This window comes from Centruroides vittatus, unplaced genomic scaffold (assembly GCF_030686945.1).
Source record: "Centruroides vittatus isolate TY-2023 unplaced genomic scaffold, ASM3068694v2 contig_436, whole genome shotgun sequence".
Lineage (NCBI taxonomy): Eukaryota > Metazoa > Arthropoda > Arachnida > Scorpiones > Buthidae > Centruroides > Centruroides vittatus.
The window spans coordinates 69,469-92,833 of NW_027122237.1; the positions used below are offsets into that span (position 1 = coordinate 69,469).

Here is a 23,365-nt window from a genome sequence, read left to right on the forward strand (position 1 = left end):
ATTAAATATTATTATTTTCGAATGTTTTATATTATCGATAGGTGTAATATTTAACGGAAAATTTTAATTGTTATATTGTACGGCGATATTTTTTTAATATATAAAATAATAAGAATAAATTTTATTTTCATCTTTAAACTATTAATTTTGTTTTAAAATCATTTAATAATTTATGCTCGATAATGATGTTCGCGTATGATTCTTCGGAGGAGGCGGCAAATTCAAAGATGGAGGACGACGACGGTTCTACCGATACGTTGGTTTCGTATTACGAGAGAGACGTGAGCGACGAATTTTGTGAAATATCGGAAAATGTTTTAGGTCTAGCCGCCGGAATTGGCATTCTTCCCGGAAATTCGAACGTGAGTAAGATTGCTTTCGTATCAAACTCGTCCAATACGTTTTGTTATGAAAGCAACGGATGTAGTCCCGAGTGCTCTGTTTCGTAGCAACGTAAACGAATTGTCACGTGACACCACCACCTTTCTTTGTTAAGTTAAAGAAGGAGTGTCTATCGTTTTTTAATTGCTTAGGGATAATTGAGTGAAATGTGATGTTTCGGGGCCATTCGGGTCTGGAGGTCGTTTCCAAAACATTTTACCTCAAACTGCTGCTGCCGCCCGTTCTCTGTGCTCCGTGTTGTTCAAGGTCACCTCGACCTCTTACGTGTAGTTTTGCACCGAGGTGTGAGCAATGGTAAGCACCTCGGTGCACCGACGGAGATGAGCCCTCGACTATATAATGTCTGAGTATTGTACGGATGGTCGAGTGGATTACTCTAAGCTGGCATGCTTGCGTGAGCTAGATGGAAATGCTTGCCTCGTCACCGTCTCGGTGTGCAAAAAGTTCAAAGTGGCACCACGTGTGTTCCCGAGATGGCCACCGATTCATTTGTCTCGTCAAGTTACGTACCGTATATCTCTGCAGGTAAGACGAGGTATAAATTTTCCTCGAAGTTTTATAGTTTTAGCATATGTCTGACCTGTAAGATGACTGTTAAACTATCGACGGCCTATGAATTTAGTTTAGATCGGCAATCGTCATCTGGATAATAACATTGTATAGCATATATGGAATTATGTCCTATTTGTAATTTTTTGAAAGAACTTCAATTTTTATTTTCTTGCATCTGGCAGCACTGCCTTGTGATTGTTGCAAACGTTGGGCATTCGGGTAATGATCATGACTATTCTCAGAATGTCGTATGGACTATTCTATTTTGTGGACATACCCAACTCTCTATTAGTAAATAATTACGATTTGTCTGTTTTGCTATAATGGTTTTAATTTATATAAATTTCAATCGAATGTTTTCGTATCTGTCCTATAAGACGACCCCGGCTTTTCGGGGCCTTTTTTTACGATTCAACTATTGTCTTATCTACCGAAATATACGGTAATATTATGCAAAAAATCCCCGGCTGCTCTTTGCTTGGATCCTAACAATTTCTGATCGAGTTTAAACAATGTGACTGCCCCGATGCGTTTGCATCGTCGTACAAATAGCGTGAGATCGACCGAGCGTCTCAAATACACTTGATGGCTATAAGTGGGTAAATATAATAATGTAGTATGTGTTAAAGTTAAGGTTGTATGAGTTTAAATGAAATTATTTATACATAAACTCCTACTAAAACACCGGATTGTAAATAATTCTTCACCCAAAAACCTAATAACCGGTGCCAGTCCACTTAAATTATATGGCAAACGTTTTCGGACACTTCACTGTGCCCTTCCTCAATCCTTCTAATCTTCTTACAACGAATTTTCGAACAAACGAACTCATATTTCTGTTACGCACGTGCCAACCGAATAAAATATTTAAAAATTAAAAAATCGAACAACTCAAATTCAAACCGTTCAACTATCTTCCGTAAACGAAGCTTCCTCCGAACATTCTACTGTTTTGCTATTTACAAATTCCTACAACGCCCCGCCCTTCCTCTAAAGAGCGATGACGTAAGCAGCTCTACGTCATTGCTAAACGTCACACTTTTAACAAATTTCAAAAACGCTCCTCCACTCCTTCAATAAAAGATCGTCATCCCGTTTCCTTTCTTTTACTCCGTCTCGTCTTTTTGCAGCAGGGCCTGCCAAGCCATCGATAATTTCACCTCATCTTTTGCGTTAATAGGCTGTGATGAACGGAAGGCCTTATAAATTTCTATTTGTTCCAGCCATCTAATTTGTTCAGCATGCTTAGTGGTAGCAAGCAACTTCGCTGCCCCGAAGTCCGGGACTATTTCCGGGTCGGACGCATAAATCACTAATGAGGTGGTGGCTCTCCCATGTTCAATATCTTTCTGGTGTTCTCTTAATCTTACTTCCCCGACGGTCCTGACTCTCCGGGGAATGAGAATAATCAAAGAACAGCGAATATTATCGTACCCCTTTCATACAACCCGATATTGGCACCTTTATATAGAAAAATTGCGAAAAGACAAGGGTTCGACATAGCTTACAGGAGATGCCCGTCTATGCTGCAACTACTACGGAATGATAAGGACAGAACGAATAGTGGCAAACTTCCTGGGGTATACGCTATCCCACTAACAGATAATAGGTGCAATGAGGAATTGGTCTACATTGGATCCACGAAAAGAGCGATGGAAGTAAGATTGAGAGAACACCAGAAAGATATTGAACATGGGAGAGCCACCACCTCATTAGCGATTTATGCGTCCGACCCGGAAATAGTCCCGGACTTCGAGGCAGCGAAGTTGCTTGCTACCACTAAGCATGCTGAGCAAATTAGATGGCTGGAACAAATAGAAATAAGGCCTTCCATTCATCACAGCCTATTAACGCAAAAGATGAGGTGAAATTATCGATGGCTTGGCAGGCCCTGCTGCAAAAAGACGAGACGGAGTAAAAGAAAGGAAACGGGATGACGATCTTTTATTGAAGGAGTGGAGGAGCGTTTTTGAAATTTGTTAAAAGTGTGACGTTTAGCAATGACGTAGAGCTGCTTACGTCATCGCTCTTTAGAGGAAGGGCGGGGCGTTGTAGGAATTTGTAAATAGCAAAACAGTAGAATGTTCGGAGGAAGCTTCGTTTACGGAAGATAGTTGAACGGTTTGAATTTGAGTTGTTCGATTTTTTAATTTTTAAATTTTATTCGGTTGGCACGTGCATAACGGAAATATGAGTTCGTTTGTTCGAAAATTCGTTGTAAGAAGATTAGAAGGCTTGAGGAAGGGCACAGTGAAGTGTCCGAAAACATTTGCCATATAATTTAAGTGGACTGGCACCGGTTATTAGGTTTTTGGGTGAAGAAATTATTTATGGTGAATGCGTAAACAGCTACAAAAATTTTTTTGATTATAAAGATGTTCATAAGGTCATATGTAAATTTTTTATCTTCAACTTTAACTGAATCAATGACTGATTTCTTTAATAATTAATATCCAAAATATGAGGAAAATGGTAAAGTGACATGACATGGACGGATAGAATCAATCTAATGGGCAAAATTTTGACATAACATTATCTTTATCATTAGCACTCTACTGATGTCAGGCCGTAGGCTATTTTTATAGGTTTACCAAACTGAAGGGACAGAAGATACAAATTACTTGAGGCTGGATGATTCCATAAGAAATAAATTATCACAATTTTTACAAATTTCATTAGATTTTTATAAAATGTAGAAAAAGAATTTACTACTTGAAATAATGTTGAAATTAAATGGTACAAATCAGCATTGCACTAATTACAGTCTGTAGGCCAGATCTATCCATCTTTACAATAATATCAGTTATTAATGACTAGAATTGGGAATTTTTAATACATAATTCCCTAATATGTTTTACTTGGTTCTTGTTTATTTTAGTCCAAAGAAAGCAATGTTTCATGTAGGCCTACATTTTACATATTCATTCATTCATTCATTCATTCATTTTAAGTTTACAGAAAAGTATAAGAGTGCATTCTCGGTTCCACAAGCATTACTGGAATTAGTCTCAAGCAGCATTGCAGACAGTTTTGTGGCAGAAAGGGCAATGCCTTATCTGAAGTTTATTAAGGGACCTCATAAGGACTCGAATCATTGGTGGGATTTTCACAGTCAGTTTCTAGTTTCCTTGGTTTGACCAATCTCTGCTCAAAGCATTTTCTTTAATAGTTTGCCTGATCATTTTATGAGAGAAAATGTAAATCAATTAGAGAGATGATCTTGTTGAAAGTTATATACAAATATAATGTACAGGATGAAATAAAATACAGTATACAAAAATAGTGGACTACATAAAAGAAAGTAGAATACAATACTCCTGTATGGAATGCAATGCTAATAAAACATAGAGTACTTGGAAGCATATGTATAAAATGATCTAGTAATCTTGGGCAGAAGGTGATAAGCTTTATGAAGTCTGTGTTGGCATTCAGAGGGGATTCAGCAGTGGTAACAGTTTCAACTAAACTGAGGTACTGTACATCATCAGTTCTGTTTGAAGTAATTTTTATTAGTCATTTGAGGGTTGCATATTTGTCATGCAACTAAATCAAAATCTTCAGGGTTGTAGGGACAGTAAATATCCTTCTACTGTATCTAAGTGATCAGATCAGATCAGTTATCTTCTTGTATGGGACACTTCTGGATGAAAATGTAGTGTAAACTGCCATTTTCAGTGACAAATTTTGCAGTTGGTATTGTTGCTACACTCAAAGTAAAACAGATAGAACAAAAGTCACCATGATTTGAAAGAAGCTATATAAATTGATGGATCAGATTTTTAGAGCGCATCATTTTGCTCCATGGTAACACACCCTACTCATGGTGGAGGCACTTCTTGGTTAGGAAATTCTGGATCATCTGGCCTACACTCTAGATCTGTTACTGTGCGATTATCACCTGTTTAGTCCTTCAAAAGACTAGTGGCAGCCTTGGGAGGCAGGAGATTCACCCAGAATGCTGAAGTCACAGAGTTCATTATGTAGTGGTTTTGACACCAGCCAAAAGACTATTCTGTAAGCATATCGTCATTGCCAAAATGATGGAAGACGTATTAGCATGTGAAGGAATACGAATTGGGTTTATGTAACACACATTTCTATCACCTTTACTGAAATTCTGGACAGAAATTGAACTAGCCTCGTATAATACACATCTCAAAGCCCGATGAATTAATATAATCATCCAACGATCGCCTAAATATTCGGGTTTTAATGTGCCATATTACAGCCCGAATATTTAAGCAATCGTTGCAGAACTACCCTCATGTTTATGACATGAATTTCAGAATATTTTATATATTCTTTTATATGATTACATGACAAAATAAGTATAATTAAATATAGGATCAACATTTCTTTAAAAGTACATAATTTTAAAAAATTGAATAATAATTATTTCAATGGAGTTTAAAAATCAAAAGTTCTAGTTTTTTAGACTAATGATCATTATCAACAATGCCTAAAGGATGCATCATCATAGAATATCGTTACTATAGTAACACGTTCAAATGATCATGTTGCAATGGAAATGAGAAAGCAAGCAAATAGTTTATTATGTGTTCCAAAATACAAAATTTTGGATTAAATACAAAAAATAGAATGAAACTAAACTGCACTGCATCATTCTAATTGATTTTGAATCTATATTAGCTTAAATTATATACTTGTATGGTTGACTGTGACTTAAATTTTTCAATTTAAAATATAAAAATATCAATATTTCTGAGATAAATTTTAAAAAATTTGTAAATAAGTACATCATTCATTATCAAAGGTGCAAATTACATCTATAAGAAGTAATTTTACATTGTATTAAACTTATATTTTAAACTAGATCTCTTGTTTAAATGCCTGAAGGTAGCCTTAAAGAACTGAAAGTGTTATATAAGATATCTTTGGTCAATGTTAAATACTTTTGGGGGCTTTTATTTCATCTTTTATCATCACAGGGAAAGTGGGAATTATATATCAAAGTTACAAAATATATGTAGGTATATCATAAATTAAACATTAATTTTTTATGATCAATTTTATTTTTCAGAAAGACGAATTTCTTGACGAAGATGTCGAATTATTAAATGAATTTATTAATATCTGGAAACTTATGGAAAATAAAAAGAAAGCATTGTATAATGTAAGAGAAAAAGTTCTGTTTAGTGTTAATAATTTTATGTATATTTTTATAGTCATCATAACTTTTAAATATAGTACATTTTCATTTTTACAACCATTTAGTTCCTCAAAAATCCTCATTATGTGAGTCTTTGTATTTTCCACAGACTGAATTGTAAATGGAGATTACATTCCTAGAAATACAATTTGAACAAAATACTGGATGATCAAACGAAAGTAGCCACAGCAGGAGAAGTTTGGCAATGTTATGAGCCAACCATGTGTATTTAATTATTACCTTACTAGTGTATGGCATTGCAAAGCCTGACTCATGGCATCGCCAAACACATGTTCTATATCTCACAAGCTCTGTATATTTGGTTGTTCTGTAAAATATCACACTAAGATAGGCAACAAGTAAATGTGATATACTAAAATACTGTTTCATACAGTCGTCATAGAAAATTTACATCAACTGTATAAGTTGAGGATTGTAAAGCAAACAGTCATAGTCTGTTGTATTCACTAATGGTTTAAACATAAGAATAAGTTGATCCAAATATTTGATTTATTTCTTTAAAAATAAAAAATAAAATTTTACTACCTTTTATAAAACAGAATTCCTATGTATTTTATTTTTTAATTAGTAAATTTTTTAGAGATTTGTTCATCGTCTTTCATTTAAATGTTTAAACATATGCATGTTGTCATAATTTTATATTGAAGAACAAATCTCCAAAAACATTTATGAATTGAAAAATAGGACACTGGTTTTATAAATAGGCACAATATTTTCTTGTAGCAGAACATTTTATGAGAAAATTGTATTAATTTTACTTGTATTTTTAAGTAAAGAAAGAACATAAGAATAATTCTTTGCAGTTAATTTAAGACATTTAGTTTATTGTATTCCTTAAATTTAACCTGATACAATTATATATATTTTGTTTTCGTATTATTAAGTTTTACTTTTTCTAGTCAGACAAAAACTATTTTCCTCAGACAAAGGTTATTGAAAAATCAATTTTGTCATTCTATGCATGTCAGAAAGTGATTAATGAGAATTTAAAAATGTAATTTATCTGCAGAATTTTGTGTCATTCTTGATAAATTGGGTTATATTTGTATTATTTTTGAATGTAGTTTCTGACTGAAGTCAATTATCATTCATTACAAATATGAAAGATATATTTTTAATGAGTTAAATTGAGAGAAAATGATATTTTAAAATTTAAAGAAAGAAAATCATTTTTTTTTATCATCATCAGAATTTCACAATATGATTTCGGACGTTAAATCATAGATTAAAATGTAAATTATAAAGTTAAATATGTAATAAGAGAAGTACTTAGAAAACTTTGTTTAATAGTGTATTTTTAATGTTTTGGAAATATGAAATTATATTAAATCCTCCGAAGTACGATTTATTTTCTTGCTAACTGACAGCTTAATAAATAACTTTAATACAAAAAATTAATATGTTTTTAAAGATTTAACGTTTTAGGAATATTTTAATTTAGTCACCATAACTATATATTTAAAAATACTAATTTAATTGTCAAATTGAATTTGTAAAATTTAAATTAAACTTCTGATGATAGAATTAAATTAGTTTGTAAATGTTGAAATTTATATTAAAACAAAAATTATTTTTTTAAAGCTGGTTATTAAGTTGTAAATTTTGTAATATGTGATCATTTAAAATTTTTGTAACTGCATAGTGTTTATATTCTTACTGTCCAGTGATTCGATGTGTGACTGAGAGTAAAAAAATTAGTCAAGGGTATAGCTTTGTTGGGTTGCAAATATAAATTACCACTGTCATCTTCTGCGTGTCCGTCTGTCCTTCCTTACTCTTGAGAACAGAGTTAGATAGATAAAAGCCGAGACCAGATATGAAAAGATTAGGACTAGGAGGCCCCAATTAACTAGGTCATATATACAAACTTCTGATGTAAACCAGAAGTCATGTTAGTTCAGTTCAAAAATTTTCTCTTAAAAGGAGTTAGATAGATGATCAGCATGACTATTGCTAACAGGAAAAGAATGATATGTTGATGTATAGGGCTTGCTAACAGGGAAAGTATTACATACAGGGGCAAGACACTACTAATTTGAAGTGGCGAGCATATATTTTAAATTAAATGGATTAAAAAATATGATTAAAAATTGCAGCCAGACATTGTGATGATGTCACAATAAATAATTGCTTGTTAAATAATTTGCTTTTGACAAAATCATGTTCCAAATTGACTTCTCTATCCTTAATTATTTATTCAGTTTTATTTAAAAGGATAGGTTACTCTTGACAAAGCAAAGAAAAAATAAATTATCTCATTTTTTTGTTCATTACATATACAGTAAAACTCCTCTAACTCGTAGCTCCAAGGGGCAGGAAAAAACTTTTGAGTTACAGACAATTCAAGTTAGAGAACAATAGAGTAAAAATGTTGATTCTGAATAGATTTGTATTTTACCTCTCTTGCATTATGTAAAGAATCTTTGTTAGTTTTTTGTTTTAAACAACCCATTAACACCTTCCAGCAAAACGTTCGACGTAACTAATGTAATCAAACAGTTTTGTAGGTACATCTTGTTGAGATAAAGCAAGAGAACCTTTCACTTTGGACTGGAATGTTGTCTGCAAATGGGTGTTGGACAGTAGATACAACTAACTGTCTGAAAATTTCATGGAAATCTGATAATTAGGATCATTTGGAATAGAATAAATATTAAAATTTGAATTGAAGTTGAAAGTAACATAAATCGGTGTCGGGAGACTGTAAAAAACTTTGGCTTGGAGAAAATTCGAGTTAAGGAAATTGAAGTTGGAGACATTAAATCTCTGTTATTCCATCGAGACCTAACAAGTGCTTTGTTTTCTTTAAGTTAAAGAAATAGTCGCATTACAGACGCTTGATTTGGAGAAGTTTTACTGTATTTTGTTTATGTCATGTCAGTGTAATTTTTTACACACATAAAAATGATATTGATTTATATCTTTTTATTATTTCAATGAAGTATACCGAATGCTTATCATTTTCTGCTATATTTAGAAAAATGTTAGATATTTATGTCCAAAACACTAACAAACCTGTGCTTTACTTGTGCTTGTTTCATCTTCCTATAAGAAGCAAATTGTTTTTAATGGAGATGTAATTTTATCATAACTTCTTTTAAATTTAATCAAACATATTCATTATGAATTATTTCATATATTGTATAACCTGCATATAACTCTGTAAACTGCATTTCTACAAGGAAATTGTGATTTAATTTTTAATATTGTGTAATAGAAATTATTATAGAAATGACAAAGCCATAATTCTGCTGTATATTGTTTATCAGTTAATTTTGATCAAATATTAGAACTGCTTGTTTTAATAATAAATATGTATTACTTACAAGTTAGTCTGAAAATATTTTATATTATAAAGACAATGTTTTATGTTATTTTAAATATTTGGAATGAATTTCAGAATATATAATAATAATATAAAATTTTATTAGTACAGAAATACCAAAAAGTATACCTATCTGTTTATAAAATGTTTAAATTTTATTTTAAAGGCAAAACTATTGATTCAACAAGAGGAATTTTCTCTTGAAAATAATGAAATTTTGAATCCTACCACTTACAGTAAGTAATTGTTTTTTAATATTAATTTTACTATATAAAGGAATAACAGAATTTAACAGAAAATTCTATTTTGTAGATTTTCATCCAATGGCTATTATTATAGTTAAATATCTGAAGACAAAGTCCACCCAAATAGGGACCACCATTTATTATCTTCATGTTCCAGACTACACGTTCTTGGCGACTGACCTTTCTTTGGGCAGACTTTGTCTTCAGATATTTAAGAAAATTCTACATTAAATCTTGTTGATTTATATATACAGAAACTAATTTCAAGAGGGATTGCAGGAATCCTGCATGTTTTTGAGAAATCCCTCTTGGAGAAATTACAAGGGAAATTTCTATTTCTTCCTTTCATTTGGAAAAATGAATTTTAGACTTTGATACATCTTCATTTTCTAAATACATTCGGGCCTCTTACTTTGAATTTAATTCATTCCAGGAGGCTGTTTAAATTCCAAATAGTTCAAAGTCCAAACCAATTTTTCTCATTAGAAATAACGGAAAGTGAGTTAGTCCATTCCCAAATTCTAAACAATACCCATTTCAATAAGCTTAAAACAGCAAATACACATAATTTAAGGTAAAAAATAATTCAATTAAACCATCATAATAATAAATTAAAACACAAAAACCATAAATAAAATGCATAAATACTGTATAATAAAATAAAACTTGCATTTATTGGCTGTGCACCATCAACTTCAGCATTTTAAACAGGCCCCAAATTCACCATACATGTACTGCTTTTGTGCTTCACAATAAGTTCCATTTTTGCCTCAATCATTTATTACAATTTTCTTCTTAGACTTCATTGCTTTTACCCAATTCTCAGATGGCATTAATAAGTAAAGGTTTTATTGGGTTGAATAAGCAGATTTTGTATATTTTTAACAGCTGTGGTTACTTAATATAATTGTGTGATTTAATTATAACAGTTGCAGAATTCAGAACGTTATTGCTAATATCAGATTATATTCTTTGTTTAGAAGTTTAGTTTAAACTTCTTACTTCATATTTTGTTTGAATAAAATCATCTTGAAATGTCTGGATAAAAAGCATATTGGGCATATTATTCTTTGAGTTTTGGAAAGGAAACAGTGCCATACAAATAAAAAAATTTGTAATGTATATGGGGCAGATGCTCCTAAACTTCAAACATGTCAAACATAGGTTTAAAAAGTTCCATTTGGATAATTTGGGCAAATTGCAGGAAGAAATTGTTAAAAAATAGGCCAATAACATACAATATATATAATCAAACACACCAAAATAAAAGTGAAAAAAGCAGTGAAAAGACACGAGCATAATTCGAGAGTGAGAAATAACTTGTATGTGCAAAAGATTGCATTTATGCTTCGAGTGAATTTTTACACTTCATATGCAGTTTGAACTTAGAATCCTTGTTCAAACTCCAAAGCATTTGAAATAGAGTATTCAGTACAAGGTACCACTGTAATTCATTAAGGTTAGAATGCATATATGAATTAGAAAATGAAAATATATAGCACCTTCCTAATTAGCATCACTCTTGTAAAGTGTCAATGAATACTTATAAATAGACCTTCTCTATAAATATTAAGTAGAAAACTCTTCAGTATTATTGAATTGCTACAAAATGTAAAATTTTTCACTGCAAATGACATTATCATTAAATTATGTGATTTTTCAAACTCTCAAGCTTAAATTTGTGTAAATTCCATTATCACATAATGTTCTTATACAAACAAATATGTCAGTATTGGGATAACATATGTATTTATTGCTTTAAATGTGTGTTTTTTGTTGGTAATGATGAATTTAATGCCCTGTTATTTTCCTTATTATCCTCTGTTTTATCTGCAAGTATTCTGTGAATTTGGTCTATTGGAGTTCTAAATATAACTCCTGGCAAAAATTATGAAAGCACTATTGTGAAGACATTTTTGAAGTTTTTAAACATGTAGCAAATAAACAAAACAAGCAATATAAACAAAATACTTTTTAATAATGGCTAAACCTTTTGATTACTTTAAGTATGCCTTAATTGAAATAACATGTAAATTGAACACATTATTTTTTAATTTTACATATAAGAAAAAATTATGGAATCAGTCAACTTAAATAATTTAATTAATACTTTTTGCTCCACCTCTGGCTTTTATGATAGACTTAATTCTTTCAGCCAAGGATTTCACTAATGAAAAATAATGTTTGCTATTGATAGCTTTCCAACTTTCCCAAATAGCAGTCAAGAGATCTGATTTGCAGTGTGGAGCTTTTCTTGGACCAATTTCTTCAAGTTCCATCATATATTTTCTATTGGGTTGAGATCAGACTGTTTGCTGGCCAGTCTATTGTATTTATGTGTTGTGAAGACATTTTTAACAGTTCAATGCCTATGACAAAATGCATTGTCATTTTTGAAATTGACATCATCATCACCACCACCAAATATATTTTCAATAGATGGAATAAGAAAGTTCTCCAAAATGTTAACAAATACCTGAGCATTAACTGTTAATATAATAATGGCCAGCATGTTACATGTGACATGCAACTCCAAATAATAACTGAGATAGGAAATTTTGTCATTTTATTTAGACGTTCATCCTTATAAGCTTCATTAGAATGATGCCAGACAAAAGTTCCAGCATCATCTCCATGACCAATGCAAATTTGTGACTCATCACTAAACATCACTTTTATCCAGTTGTCTACAGTCCACAATTGCTTTGCTTTGGCCCATTGTACTCTTGTTTTCTTATGTTTTGTATTTAGTGCTAGTTTTAGTTTTGCTTTTGTATATGAAAATTCCATTTCTTTCAATTGATTTCTTAATGTTATCTCACAGACACTAACACCTGTTTCTTTCCACCTCCTATTTACATTTCCTATTTTCAAGACATTTTTAATCTGAATGAAAAATCGGGGGTTTATCAAATTCCATTAAAGCACAATCGTTTAGGAGAAGAGACTAGCTGTATAGGAGCCACCGCTAAAACTTTAATCTCTCGCATCACAGAACATCAAGAGGACATCCTAAATAGTAGACCATCTACAGAAATGACGAAAAAAGTGCTCGCTCAGGACTATCGGCCACTCTGCGCCCAAATAAAACTACTAAAAAGATGTGATATTCAAAAAGAATTATTCATTTGGGAGAATCTTTATATATCGACTCTAACACCGTGCAACGCAACAATGCTAGAAATTCTACAAATATGGACAACATTATTTAAACACTACAATCTGCATTTCTAGTGCTCCAATGTTGCTCAACATGCATTGTTTGTGAACACTACATCATATAAATTGCTGTTCAAAAATATTTTTGAACCACATTCCGTTTTTAAATTAAATTGGTGTTCCATCTAGCCTCTTCGTTTGAATCAACAAGCTCTGTTCGAAAGCTAAAAATTGAAAACGGTTATATTTGAATTTCACCTGAAGATGGTAGCTGTATGCTATCGAAAGTGCTTGTGAACTCATCCAAAATAGTCAATGTTCGTAATGCCACAACACATAAGTGAAACTTATGATATTAACAAAAGTCGGCATGAAGTGATCATTACATCTGTTAAAGACATATTACTTTTAGTTTTCTATTCTGATGCTTTCATATCTTTTGTGGTTGACCAGTATGTTTTCCTTTTATATTATTTTCAATTCCTTTATACATGCATCAAACTTTAGGCACAGTTGACTGTGAACAGCTCACAGCTTTTACAACAGTTCTTATTGAATTGTCTTCATTAAGGAGTTTTATAATCTTTTTCTGTTGTTTCAGTGGATACTTCCCTTCCAGATGCCATGGTTCTGTTACATTAACAGAAGAGTAAAACATTTGATTGGATTCAAGGATATACTTTATATTCAGATTTACTATTGATATTTGCGTACTGAATAATATAACAAGCAAAATTAAAAATGTGCTGAACATAAGATAATTCAAATTTTTTCTTCTGTGTTATGATTAAAAAGTTTGTATTTAATTTACATAATGTTATGTTGATTGTTTAAATTATTTTTAATGTAGGCAAAATGTCTGACTATTATTAGAAAATTATTTTGTATTAATTGCTTGTTTTATTTCTTTGCTACGTACTATTCATAACAAAAATTTTGTGACTATTCAACCTGCCACTAGAAGTCAATCCCCCACACATTTTACTCATTTCTGTGAGGTGAGCAACTCAACTCTCTCATCCCCTTGCTTTGCCTTCCCTTGGCCCAACCTAATCCCACTCATTTTGCTCAATCCCCCCATTTGTTTCACTCTCCCTCAGGCCACTCCCTATATTGTCTCTTCTCACTTGTTTAAAAATTTAGTGGTGATTCATTGATTCCATTTGCTGCTGTTTGTTTTTTTTACTTTTGTGAGAGTCACGACAATTTTTAAGCTAAGTATTTTATATAAATAGAGTAGACTAATTTTAATATATAGATGACACAATTATTATAAATTGATATATCTTTTATTTGATAAATATATTTTATTAAATATTTATTATTACTTGTATTATTAAAGTCTATTTTTTATTTTATTTAATACTTTGATTATAACTGATCACATTAAAGTTTAGATTTGCACTATATGTCATATGTAATTATAATAATGCAGTATGTAATTATATATAATTTCATATGATGGTTGCATAATTATATATAATTATAAGTATTATGCAGCCATCATAAATGACTGTCCTATTTGAATGGCTACTTACAATAATTGCACCTACTTATTAATAAAAATTAAGTTTAAAAAAATTGCTCTTTAAGTATTCTGACTGATAACGGATTTTTTTATGATAAACAAAAATAAGTGAGAGGCTTTGTAGTTATTATTCTAGAATGTGCATTATTGTCATATATACAACATAACAAATTTATATTCAGATATTATTTCTTATCCTTTCTGTTGAATTAAACAATAATTCTCTCAGTTTGGCATATTTGTTTTTCTTTAAAAATGTAAATCTTTCTTCCTCATTTGTCAAACAGCTTTTTTATTAACACTTTTTAATTAATTTTTATATATTCTGATCATTTTGTTATACTATTAATAATGTATTGGGAGAACTTCTGACTATAGCTATTAATTATGTAAATTTAAGTTCAAATTTAGCATGGTTAGAAGAGAATTTTTATTCCAGTCACTATGTTGTATGTAAATTTAGATAATTCTCTTTGCTTAACTCAAATTATTTTTCAATAAGCAAAGTATATACAGTATACACTGAAAAAACAATAATATTAGATAAAGCATTACCTATATTTCTTTTTTTAATAGAAATAAATGTAGTAATATCACGTCTAGTAATTCTGAAATGATATTGTCAATTCTGGTAGGTATTAATATTCTTTGAAATATAAGCAAGTTATCCAACAGGAGTAATAGAAGGACAATGTCGGCAATACGTTGTAACTAATTATAATAAAATGTAATAAAATATTGTTTGTATCATTAAGAACTCATTGTGACAATCAGTTTTTCTGGTAAATTAAAAGTAATTTTATTTGTTTATTATACATAGTGGCTTTATTAATTATTTATTTATCAAAGTTTAAATATGCTTTCTAAATTTTTAATGAACTTTTAATTAAAACAGTTTAATATAAAGCAAAATTTGTAAACTCGGATGATAGAATTTAAATTAAACTCTTTAAACTATTAAACAAACTATTTTTAAATAAATTTTTTTTATTATTTAAAAGTTTAATAAAGCATAAAATATATATTTTTAGTGAAAAGACTTGAAATGCTTGAAGAATTAAATAATCATTTTACCATAATAAAAAGAGAAACAGGAAAATTAAGAAATAGACTTCAAAGTCCTTTATTATCAGAAGCCATTAACATTCATTATTCTTATCAAAAGTTTGTTCTTTTCTTAAATTAAATTAATGTTATTTTTTCAGTAATTAAAATTATTTAATTTTATAAATAATTTTTCCATTTTAATTTCAGTAATGTTTTACTGTTTTTTGAATTGATATCATCTCATTTCAAGAAATTTAAATACCATCTAGATACCCTTCACAAAGGAGTTGATTTGAACTATGAAGATTTAAAGAATGATTGTGTAAGATTTCATTTGAATTTAATTTTAAATAGTAGTCTTTATTTAAGTGTATGAAGGAAAATCAGATAAAATATTCTCCAATTTTATTTATTTAAGTACAAACAATTTATTTTAGAAAACATGAGATGGATAAAGTTTACTACCCCCTAGGAAAAGGTTTGGAATCACTACTCACATTTTTCTGGCATTAACAATTCTCTTGTCATTACTGCAATTTCATATGCATAATTCTTTATTATTGATAACAAAACTACAATCCAATATAAGCAAATCCTAAACAAATAAACAACATTTAAATGCAAAACAAAAATTTACTTAGGACAGACATAATAAACTCATTTCAGAAAAGGTTTGGAATCATATAAGGTTGTGAAAATAAATATGGAATCTTCTGCTTACCTGCTTAAAATAAGCAAAGCCTATATACGATATTGCGTGAGTAATTCAAAACTACTTAAATACCCAAAGTTGCTTTGTGTACTTTAATTAACATCTAGATACCAGACAGGACATTGTGCCGAATTTTGCAGCAGTATGCTGCAAGAAACCTCAAAGCACCCGAATGCCTCTTGGTCTGAGATCAGGAGAACACAAATTTTTAACAGACATATCTATTCTATGGGATATTTCTATAGGAAAATTAAGATGAAGGCAGGTTAACCAAAATTCACTGACACAAGTGACTGTTGTATGTCAAATAATGAAAGACTATAGAAGAATGGAGTCGTGTCATTTTTAGCAATGAGTCAAACATTACATCCACTATGGTAATATCATGATGGTTGTTTATTCATGTTGTGAAAGAAAGATAAGAAGTGGCAAGACAAGTATGTGATATGCAAAATAAAATTTTCTCAATCTTTCATGATATGGGTATGTATCTTAGCACAAGAACCTGGAAAGCTCTGCATTCTTAATGTCACCTTGATTGCATAAGTATATTGAGAAACGTTAGAAGGATTCCTTATCCCACAATTGAAGACCAGTTCAGTGATGAACACCATCTTCCATGATGGTAATGCATTATACCACAGAGCAATGTCAGTTGCAAAATTCTTTATTTGAAGAATTTTTAAGAATATTTGAAGAATTTAATTAATATACCAATTAACCATATAAGTATAGTATCATAAATTACCTGTATAATAAGATGTGCACTAACTCTCAACATAATTTAAGATAATTTCATATCTTACAGTTCCATGAAACTACAGTCGAGTCTGCATAAGTCATCATAGGTGTAACTAGGCACCGTCAGTTAAGTAGTCAGTTTTCTGTAGTCCTGGCCAACTTGTTACCACTGGATAAATCGACATACTTTTTCTGTCCCACAGTCATTTAGACATCTGATAAGTCAACTCCTCTCTGAAAAAAGTGAGTTTACACCACAGCTTAATGTCACAGCAGAATCTGATTTTGCCTTTTCTCACCTTTCATTCATGTGTTATTTGCAGCAGGTGTTTCACATTTCTGTTAGAAATGAGTATCTGTAATGTAACAATGTTTTATGCTAAAGGAAAAAAACAAACTTGTATCAGAATTTGAAGTAATAAAACTTTGCAAGCCGAATTTGCAAAACAAGAAAACCTTCCAAGAACAACATTTGTAGGAATTCTGAAGAAAAAAAGAGGAAATTAAGAAATTTTTTCTTGGATCTTCGTTGCAGCTGTCTCAAAAACACCAGAGAAATTCGCTGTACAAAGTTGTTGAAAATGCTTTGGTATGTTGGCTAAAGCAAATTCGTTCATTGAATCTTCCTGTTTTGGGACCGATACCGAAACAAAAGTGATGGAAATTGCTGAGGTACTTGGAGTAGGAACCAACTTTAGTGCCAGTGATGGATGGTCAGAGATACATTACATGTACTATATAAAGCACTATTATATTTTTCTAATTGTAGTTTTGTGGTTTTATTCATCATATCAGATAACTTGACACATTTCCACTTCCTCTTAGGGGTCAATTTATGCAGACTTGACTGTATAAGGTATGAAATTATCTTAAATTATCTGTAAAACATGTAATCATTCAACTTTGACTTTCAACTATGACATATATATATATATATATATTTTTCAGTAAATTTACAACATAAGCTTGATACTAAGAAGTTTTCTTACTAGTAAAGGAAATTAGTTTCTAAGCAAAAATAGCCTGTTATCCACAGAGGATACATTCTAAGACATATCAGTGGATGTCTGAAACCATAGATATTGAACTCTATACATATTATATTTTTTCCTATACATACATGTCTATGTTGAAGTTTAATATATAAATTAGATACAGTAATAAATTAACAACAATAACTAATAGTAAAATAGAACAATTAAAGCAATGTACTATAATAAAAATTATGTAATTGTAGTCTCAGCCTAAAGTTTCTTAAAATCAAGAGCTTTAAACATTTTCACTAAAAGGAAGCATTTTAGGGCTTTTTCTTTATATTTAAATTGTGTATGCATCATCATGCAAGGGTGATGGGACCATTATTAAGTAAAGTAAGAGTTACTTGAACACAAGCACTGAGATATTGTGACAGTAAACTTGATAACTGAGATGGCTATTATGTGACTAATGGGAAGATAGTGTATACAGTGTGAATATGCAGGACAAACGGATGATGTGTGTCCAGATGGCATAGGATGTTGGGCAATCTCATTGTGCTATTAGAATGGTGGACAATTTAAAACTTGTGAATTGCTTATTTCTAGAAATTTTCTCTTAATATTTTTGAATTGTGGTTGGTTGCAGATAAGAGAGTTTCTGTAATAAATTCACATGTGTCCAGAAGATATATTTTAAAAAAATAATCATTTTAGTATTTCCTTAAATTCAGAAATGCTTTAAGATTTTTTTCAATCTTTAAAAATAAAATAACAATAAAATCATCTTAATATATCAATGTATTGATGCTAAAATAACAATAAAAATATTAATATATTTTAAAATACATGCATTCCTATACAAAACATTTGAAATTAGTGTTTCCAGTTAGCTAACCTAATCATTGACTTTCCTGATGTAGAGGCCAAATTACTATGATCTAAACTTTTATAGAATTTTAAAATTTTAAAAAATGAAAGTTAATTTATAAAGTGAAAATACTTTATACTATGTTAACTTCGTTTTTGTATTGAATAAAATTTGCTTATGTTTTTATAAGTCAAACAGATTTATTATTAGATATGTTTTTCAGAGTTATTTGGCTTCATCTGCAAATTAGAATGATTTAAATTTCTAAAATTATTTTAATGGTGTAATCTGATCTAAAGATGGAATAACTTCAAGAAATGTTTTATCCAATAATAAATCTGTTTGACTTATAAATGTATTAGTAAATTTTGTTTTTTTTTTTTTTTTTTTTTTTTTTTTTTTTTTTGAACAATTGAAATTAATGTTTTCAGTCTATAAATTTGGCTGAAAACAATGGTAAGATTGAATAAATGTCTCAGTAGCCAAAAGATGATTAGTGGTGATGATGTTCCTTCCTAATTTATTCATAATGGAGCTGAATATTTCTCAAAAATTTTACAAAAGTTAACATATTTTATCACAACAAATTATAAAATATTTTAATATTTTAAAATATATATCAAATTAATATTCTCATTCATTTTTGATGCAGTTTGGAAAATGCATCTGAATTTGTTTACAGTCTCACCACTTGCACATTTGAGATAAGTTATTCATCAAGGATTTTTATTATACAAGGTGTGACAATTAAATTCCAGGACTGGGGTAATAAAAGGACACAAAGAACATGTAATGAAAAACCCTTTTAATATGTTTTGAAGTAATTCCCCTGGAGGGCAATGCGCTTCTCGCAACGCTTGTACAAGTTCTTGAAACACTCGGCAAAGTCACTTCCGTCGACAGCTCTCAATTCCTTGGTCACGTTGCGCTGTATCTCTTCCAGGTCGTCGAATCTTCGTTCCTTCAATGTAATTTTGATCCAGTAAAGAGGGGTCATCATCAACATCTTGAATGAACTGTTGACATGCTTTCAGCCAGAGAGACTTTTGGTCCTCAGTTAGATAGTGCGAAATGAAGCGGGAGCAGATTTTTCTTTTGCCCACATCTTTGGTGATGATTAAGCGAGTTGTCTCCAGATTAATACTAGTTATCTATGCTATCATCCGAATAGACATTTGACAGTCATATTGCAGCAAGTCTCTGATTTTTTTGATGTTTTCTGATGTTCAAACTGATTGAGGTCGTCCAGGGCAAGCATTGTCCTCAAGGTCTTCCCGACCATCCCCGAAACGCACAAACCACTCGAAAACGCAAGAGCAGGATAGGGCATCAATCCTGTAAACTTGCTTGATGTGGGCATATGTCTCTGTTGCACTTTTACCCAACTTGTAACAAAACTTAATGTTCTCTTTTTGTTCCACGACAAAAACAGACAGCACTTTCTCACAGCAATATGTGAATGGAGTACAGAAAAAGAACGAGTTACGAGACACGAACAAATCTTTGCAGACAAGTAGCCAGATGGTTGAACCATTATGACAAGCTTAGACAAGTTTCTGCATGCTGATACTGCAGCGCTACACGACCAGTCCTGGAATTAAATTGTCACATCTTTGTGTGTGTGTGTATTATTTCTCTGCAAAGCACAACTAGAAAATATTATTTTTTGAGAGGAAAAAATATTTTAAACTATTTTTTATATTTAAATTCTTTGTAACTTTCAAATTCCATAAATTTCATTAAAGAAATCAAAAGTACTTTTAAGTTTTAAAATTTGCTTTAGGAGGCTACAAAATTATTCTTTGAAAAAGTATATTGTATAAATTGAATTTTTATTGGAAAGATTTGGTTCAATTTATATTATATTAAAAAGGGATATATTTTAATCTTCAGTTTCAAATTCATTAATTACTTGAAATATATAACTATATATTTTATATATATATAGTTATATAAACTATACATATATATATATACACACCTAAACTATAAAAAATATATATATAATATTTTTTTACTAGTAATTATTAATCTTTATGATATCATCTTTCACTGTTTTTAAATACGGTGGAAATAGTTAAAGATGAAATATTCAAGACAAATTCGATTATATCTGAAATGTATCAATCAGTTTTGTCCGATATAGATTTCAGTCATGAACTGGTGTATGTTGTAAATAGATTATAACTACACAATTCTTTTTAAAAGCATCATCTTTATATAAAATAGTTGATTAATATATGTATTAAGTAAAAATATTCCAATTATTTGCCAAAAATTGTTAAAGAACATTCAATTATAATTGGCTAATTAAGTTATTTTATGATTAGAGAATCTAAACTGCAGATAGTATGTGTGTCAACCTCTGTTGGAAATTTTAATGATTAGTACATTTGAGTGATTTTTATTTTGATACATTTGGGCAAAGGAAATGTCTAGAGAAAGAATTGTACTAACATCCCTCTTCTAAATATGTGAACTCTAATTGGCAATGCACTTATATATTGGGCAAGAGTAATTGTTTTCGAATTGGATACATTTTTAGATACATTAAGACTAAGTTAAGTTACTTTAAAATTATTAAAATTTTCAATAATAATATGCCTAAATATAGTTCAGATACTCAAATTATTATATGTTAATAATTAATTTTTTCTAATTATAACTTTACTGATTTTTAAGTTAATTAGTTATGAGTGTTATGTTTGTTTATGAATATTTTAACTTATTTAAAAGGAAACTGTTTAGTATTTATTTATTAATGATTGATACTTAAATGTATTTCTTACAACACTATCTAGCATAAGCAGAGATATGTTTTGTAAAAAAAAAAATGTTTATTAACATCACATTGTGAAAAATATTTTTGTCTTTAATGCAACAATATAAGAGTGAAGATTGCTTCTATACTTTGCTTCTAATAATATGAAAATACAAATAAATAAATACAGTCTCTTGAAAATCTGAAGTTAACTTTATTCTAACATATTTTCACACATTTTTTCTCTCCTCGTCGTCGTCTTACACTTTTCGGCTTTTTAAATTTAACACTTTTAAGCAGTATTACGTTCATTTTATATTTAAAATATTTTTGATAAATAAATAAAACAAAATAGTAAGTGAGAATAAAAAATAAAGTTGTTACATAACTTATATAACTTATCGTTATCGGTTTTTGCAGAAAATTTTCCAGGAGAAAAGCTTGGAAACAAATAATTACATCAATAAATTTTTATTTAATTATCTAATTTTTGGAGGTTTTTCATAAGTAGATTAATGAATTTTTATTGAAGACTTTTTGTATTGCATCAATACAAAAAGACAGAAAAAGCATCTCATGAGATATGTTGTTGTAACCTTAGACCCAAGTATTGAAGGTGTAAAGTTACATGTCTCAATTTCTTTTACAATTATAATTTTTGGAATTTTTTTATTCAATTCCAGGGAGGGGCAAGTGCCTTGTTTATCCCCCCTGTGGATATTCATGCTTACAGTATATAATAATTTTATTTATTATTATTATTATAAATAATAATTAAATATTTAACTGAAAACATTTTGAAAAATAAAAGCCTATATATATCAAAGTTCAGGTACTAAAATATTTGAATAAAACAGCAATTTAGGATTTGAATGGTTAACTACTGTTGGCCACCCGTATATTTTTGATTAAAGATTTAAAATTTTTATTGCGATGAATCTTTCGTAATTAGTTTAGGATTGATATTTTAATAATTCTACTTTTAATTACTCTATTGTTGAAATTTCTATCTTAAAGTTCAAATTATAAAAAATTTTGTGTTAAATGTACATTTAATGTAATGTTTAATTACTATTGCATATTTATATATTAATTTTAATTTCTCATGGGAAATTAATTTTTCAGGGCGAATTATTAGAAGGATTTAAAAAGAAAATTGCTGAATTGCAAATGACCCTACACTCTCTTCTGACGTTTCGGTCTACTTTGAATACTCTTCAAAAGTTGAAAGCTCACGAATTTATTAAATCAAATGTTTCAAATACCGTTCTGTAAAGTATATTTAATAGTTTTATAAATGTACTTTAAACAATAATTTATATTAGGGATTAAATTTTTGTAAATCTCTCTAATTAATGCCTGGTCTCTTGTTTATTTTTAGAAATGTAATTAGCAATTCATTCTTATTAACTAAATATTATTTAGTATGAAATATTCTTGATTTTTTTTCCCTTCTTACAACAGAAAAGATGAAAATTTAAGTATTGGAGATGCATTCAATAAACAAGTTTCCAAAAAAGTTTACAACTCACATTACTACAATTGGTTTTATGAAAAGTTTTATATTTTTCTTTAGTATTTTGTTTGTAATATGAAATAACCAAAATGTAGCATCTTAAAATTTGTTTTGATTAGTTTTGAATGTTGGCAATGTGATTATTTATGACTGAGATAAGAAAAAAATAAATGTATATACAGTATAAATTGGTTTTATTTATATACGTCAATGCTTGACGTGAGCCACCTGCAGAGGGGGTGGTCTTTTTTGGGAAACTGGCCTCTATTTACGTTTTATTAATGTCAGAATATGTGGATATAACGAAAGGGTCGTGTCTAGCTTAAACAAAGAAACATCGG

The 23,365-nt window shown here is 29.8% G+C and overlaps 1 protein-coding gene across 1 annotated transcript; it reads left to right on the forward strand.

The window, feature by feature from the left end:
• The first annotated feature begins 214 nt into the window (after positions 1 to 214).
• On the forward strand, positions 215 to 22,860 carry LOC136976975 (HAUS augmin-like complex subunit 2). The gene is made up of 6 exons (XM_067272375.1): positions 215 to 362; positions 5,996 to 6,088; positions 9,637 to 9,706; positions 15,434 to 15,566; positions 15,657 to 15,771; positions 22,634 to 22,860. Exons 1-6 carry the CDS (start codon positions 228 to 230, stop codon positions 22,781 to 22,783), a joined length of 696 nt encoding a protein of 231 aa, XP_067128476.1. The 5' UTR covers positions 215 to 227; the 3' UTR covers positions 22,784 to 22,860.
• Positions 22,861 to 23,365: the final 505 nt, after the last annotated feature.

Bases quoted from the DNA above. Each gene is read 5' to 3' on its own strand.
- LOC136976975 (XM_067272375.1), top strand. From the start codon at position 228: ATGGAGGACGACGACGGTTCTACCGATACGTTGGTTTCGTATTACGAG. The intron at 6,089-9,636 runs GTAAGAGAAAAA...TTTATTTTAAAG, and splicing joins AAAAGAAAGCATTGTATAAT to GCAAAACTATTGATTCAACA. The intron at 9,707-15,433 runs GTAAGTAATTGT...ATATATTTTTAG, and splicing joins TTTGAATCCTACCACTTACA to TGAAAAGACTTGAAATGCTT.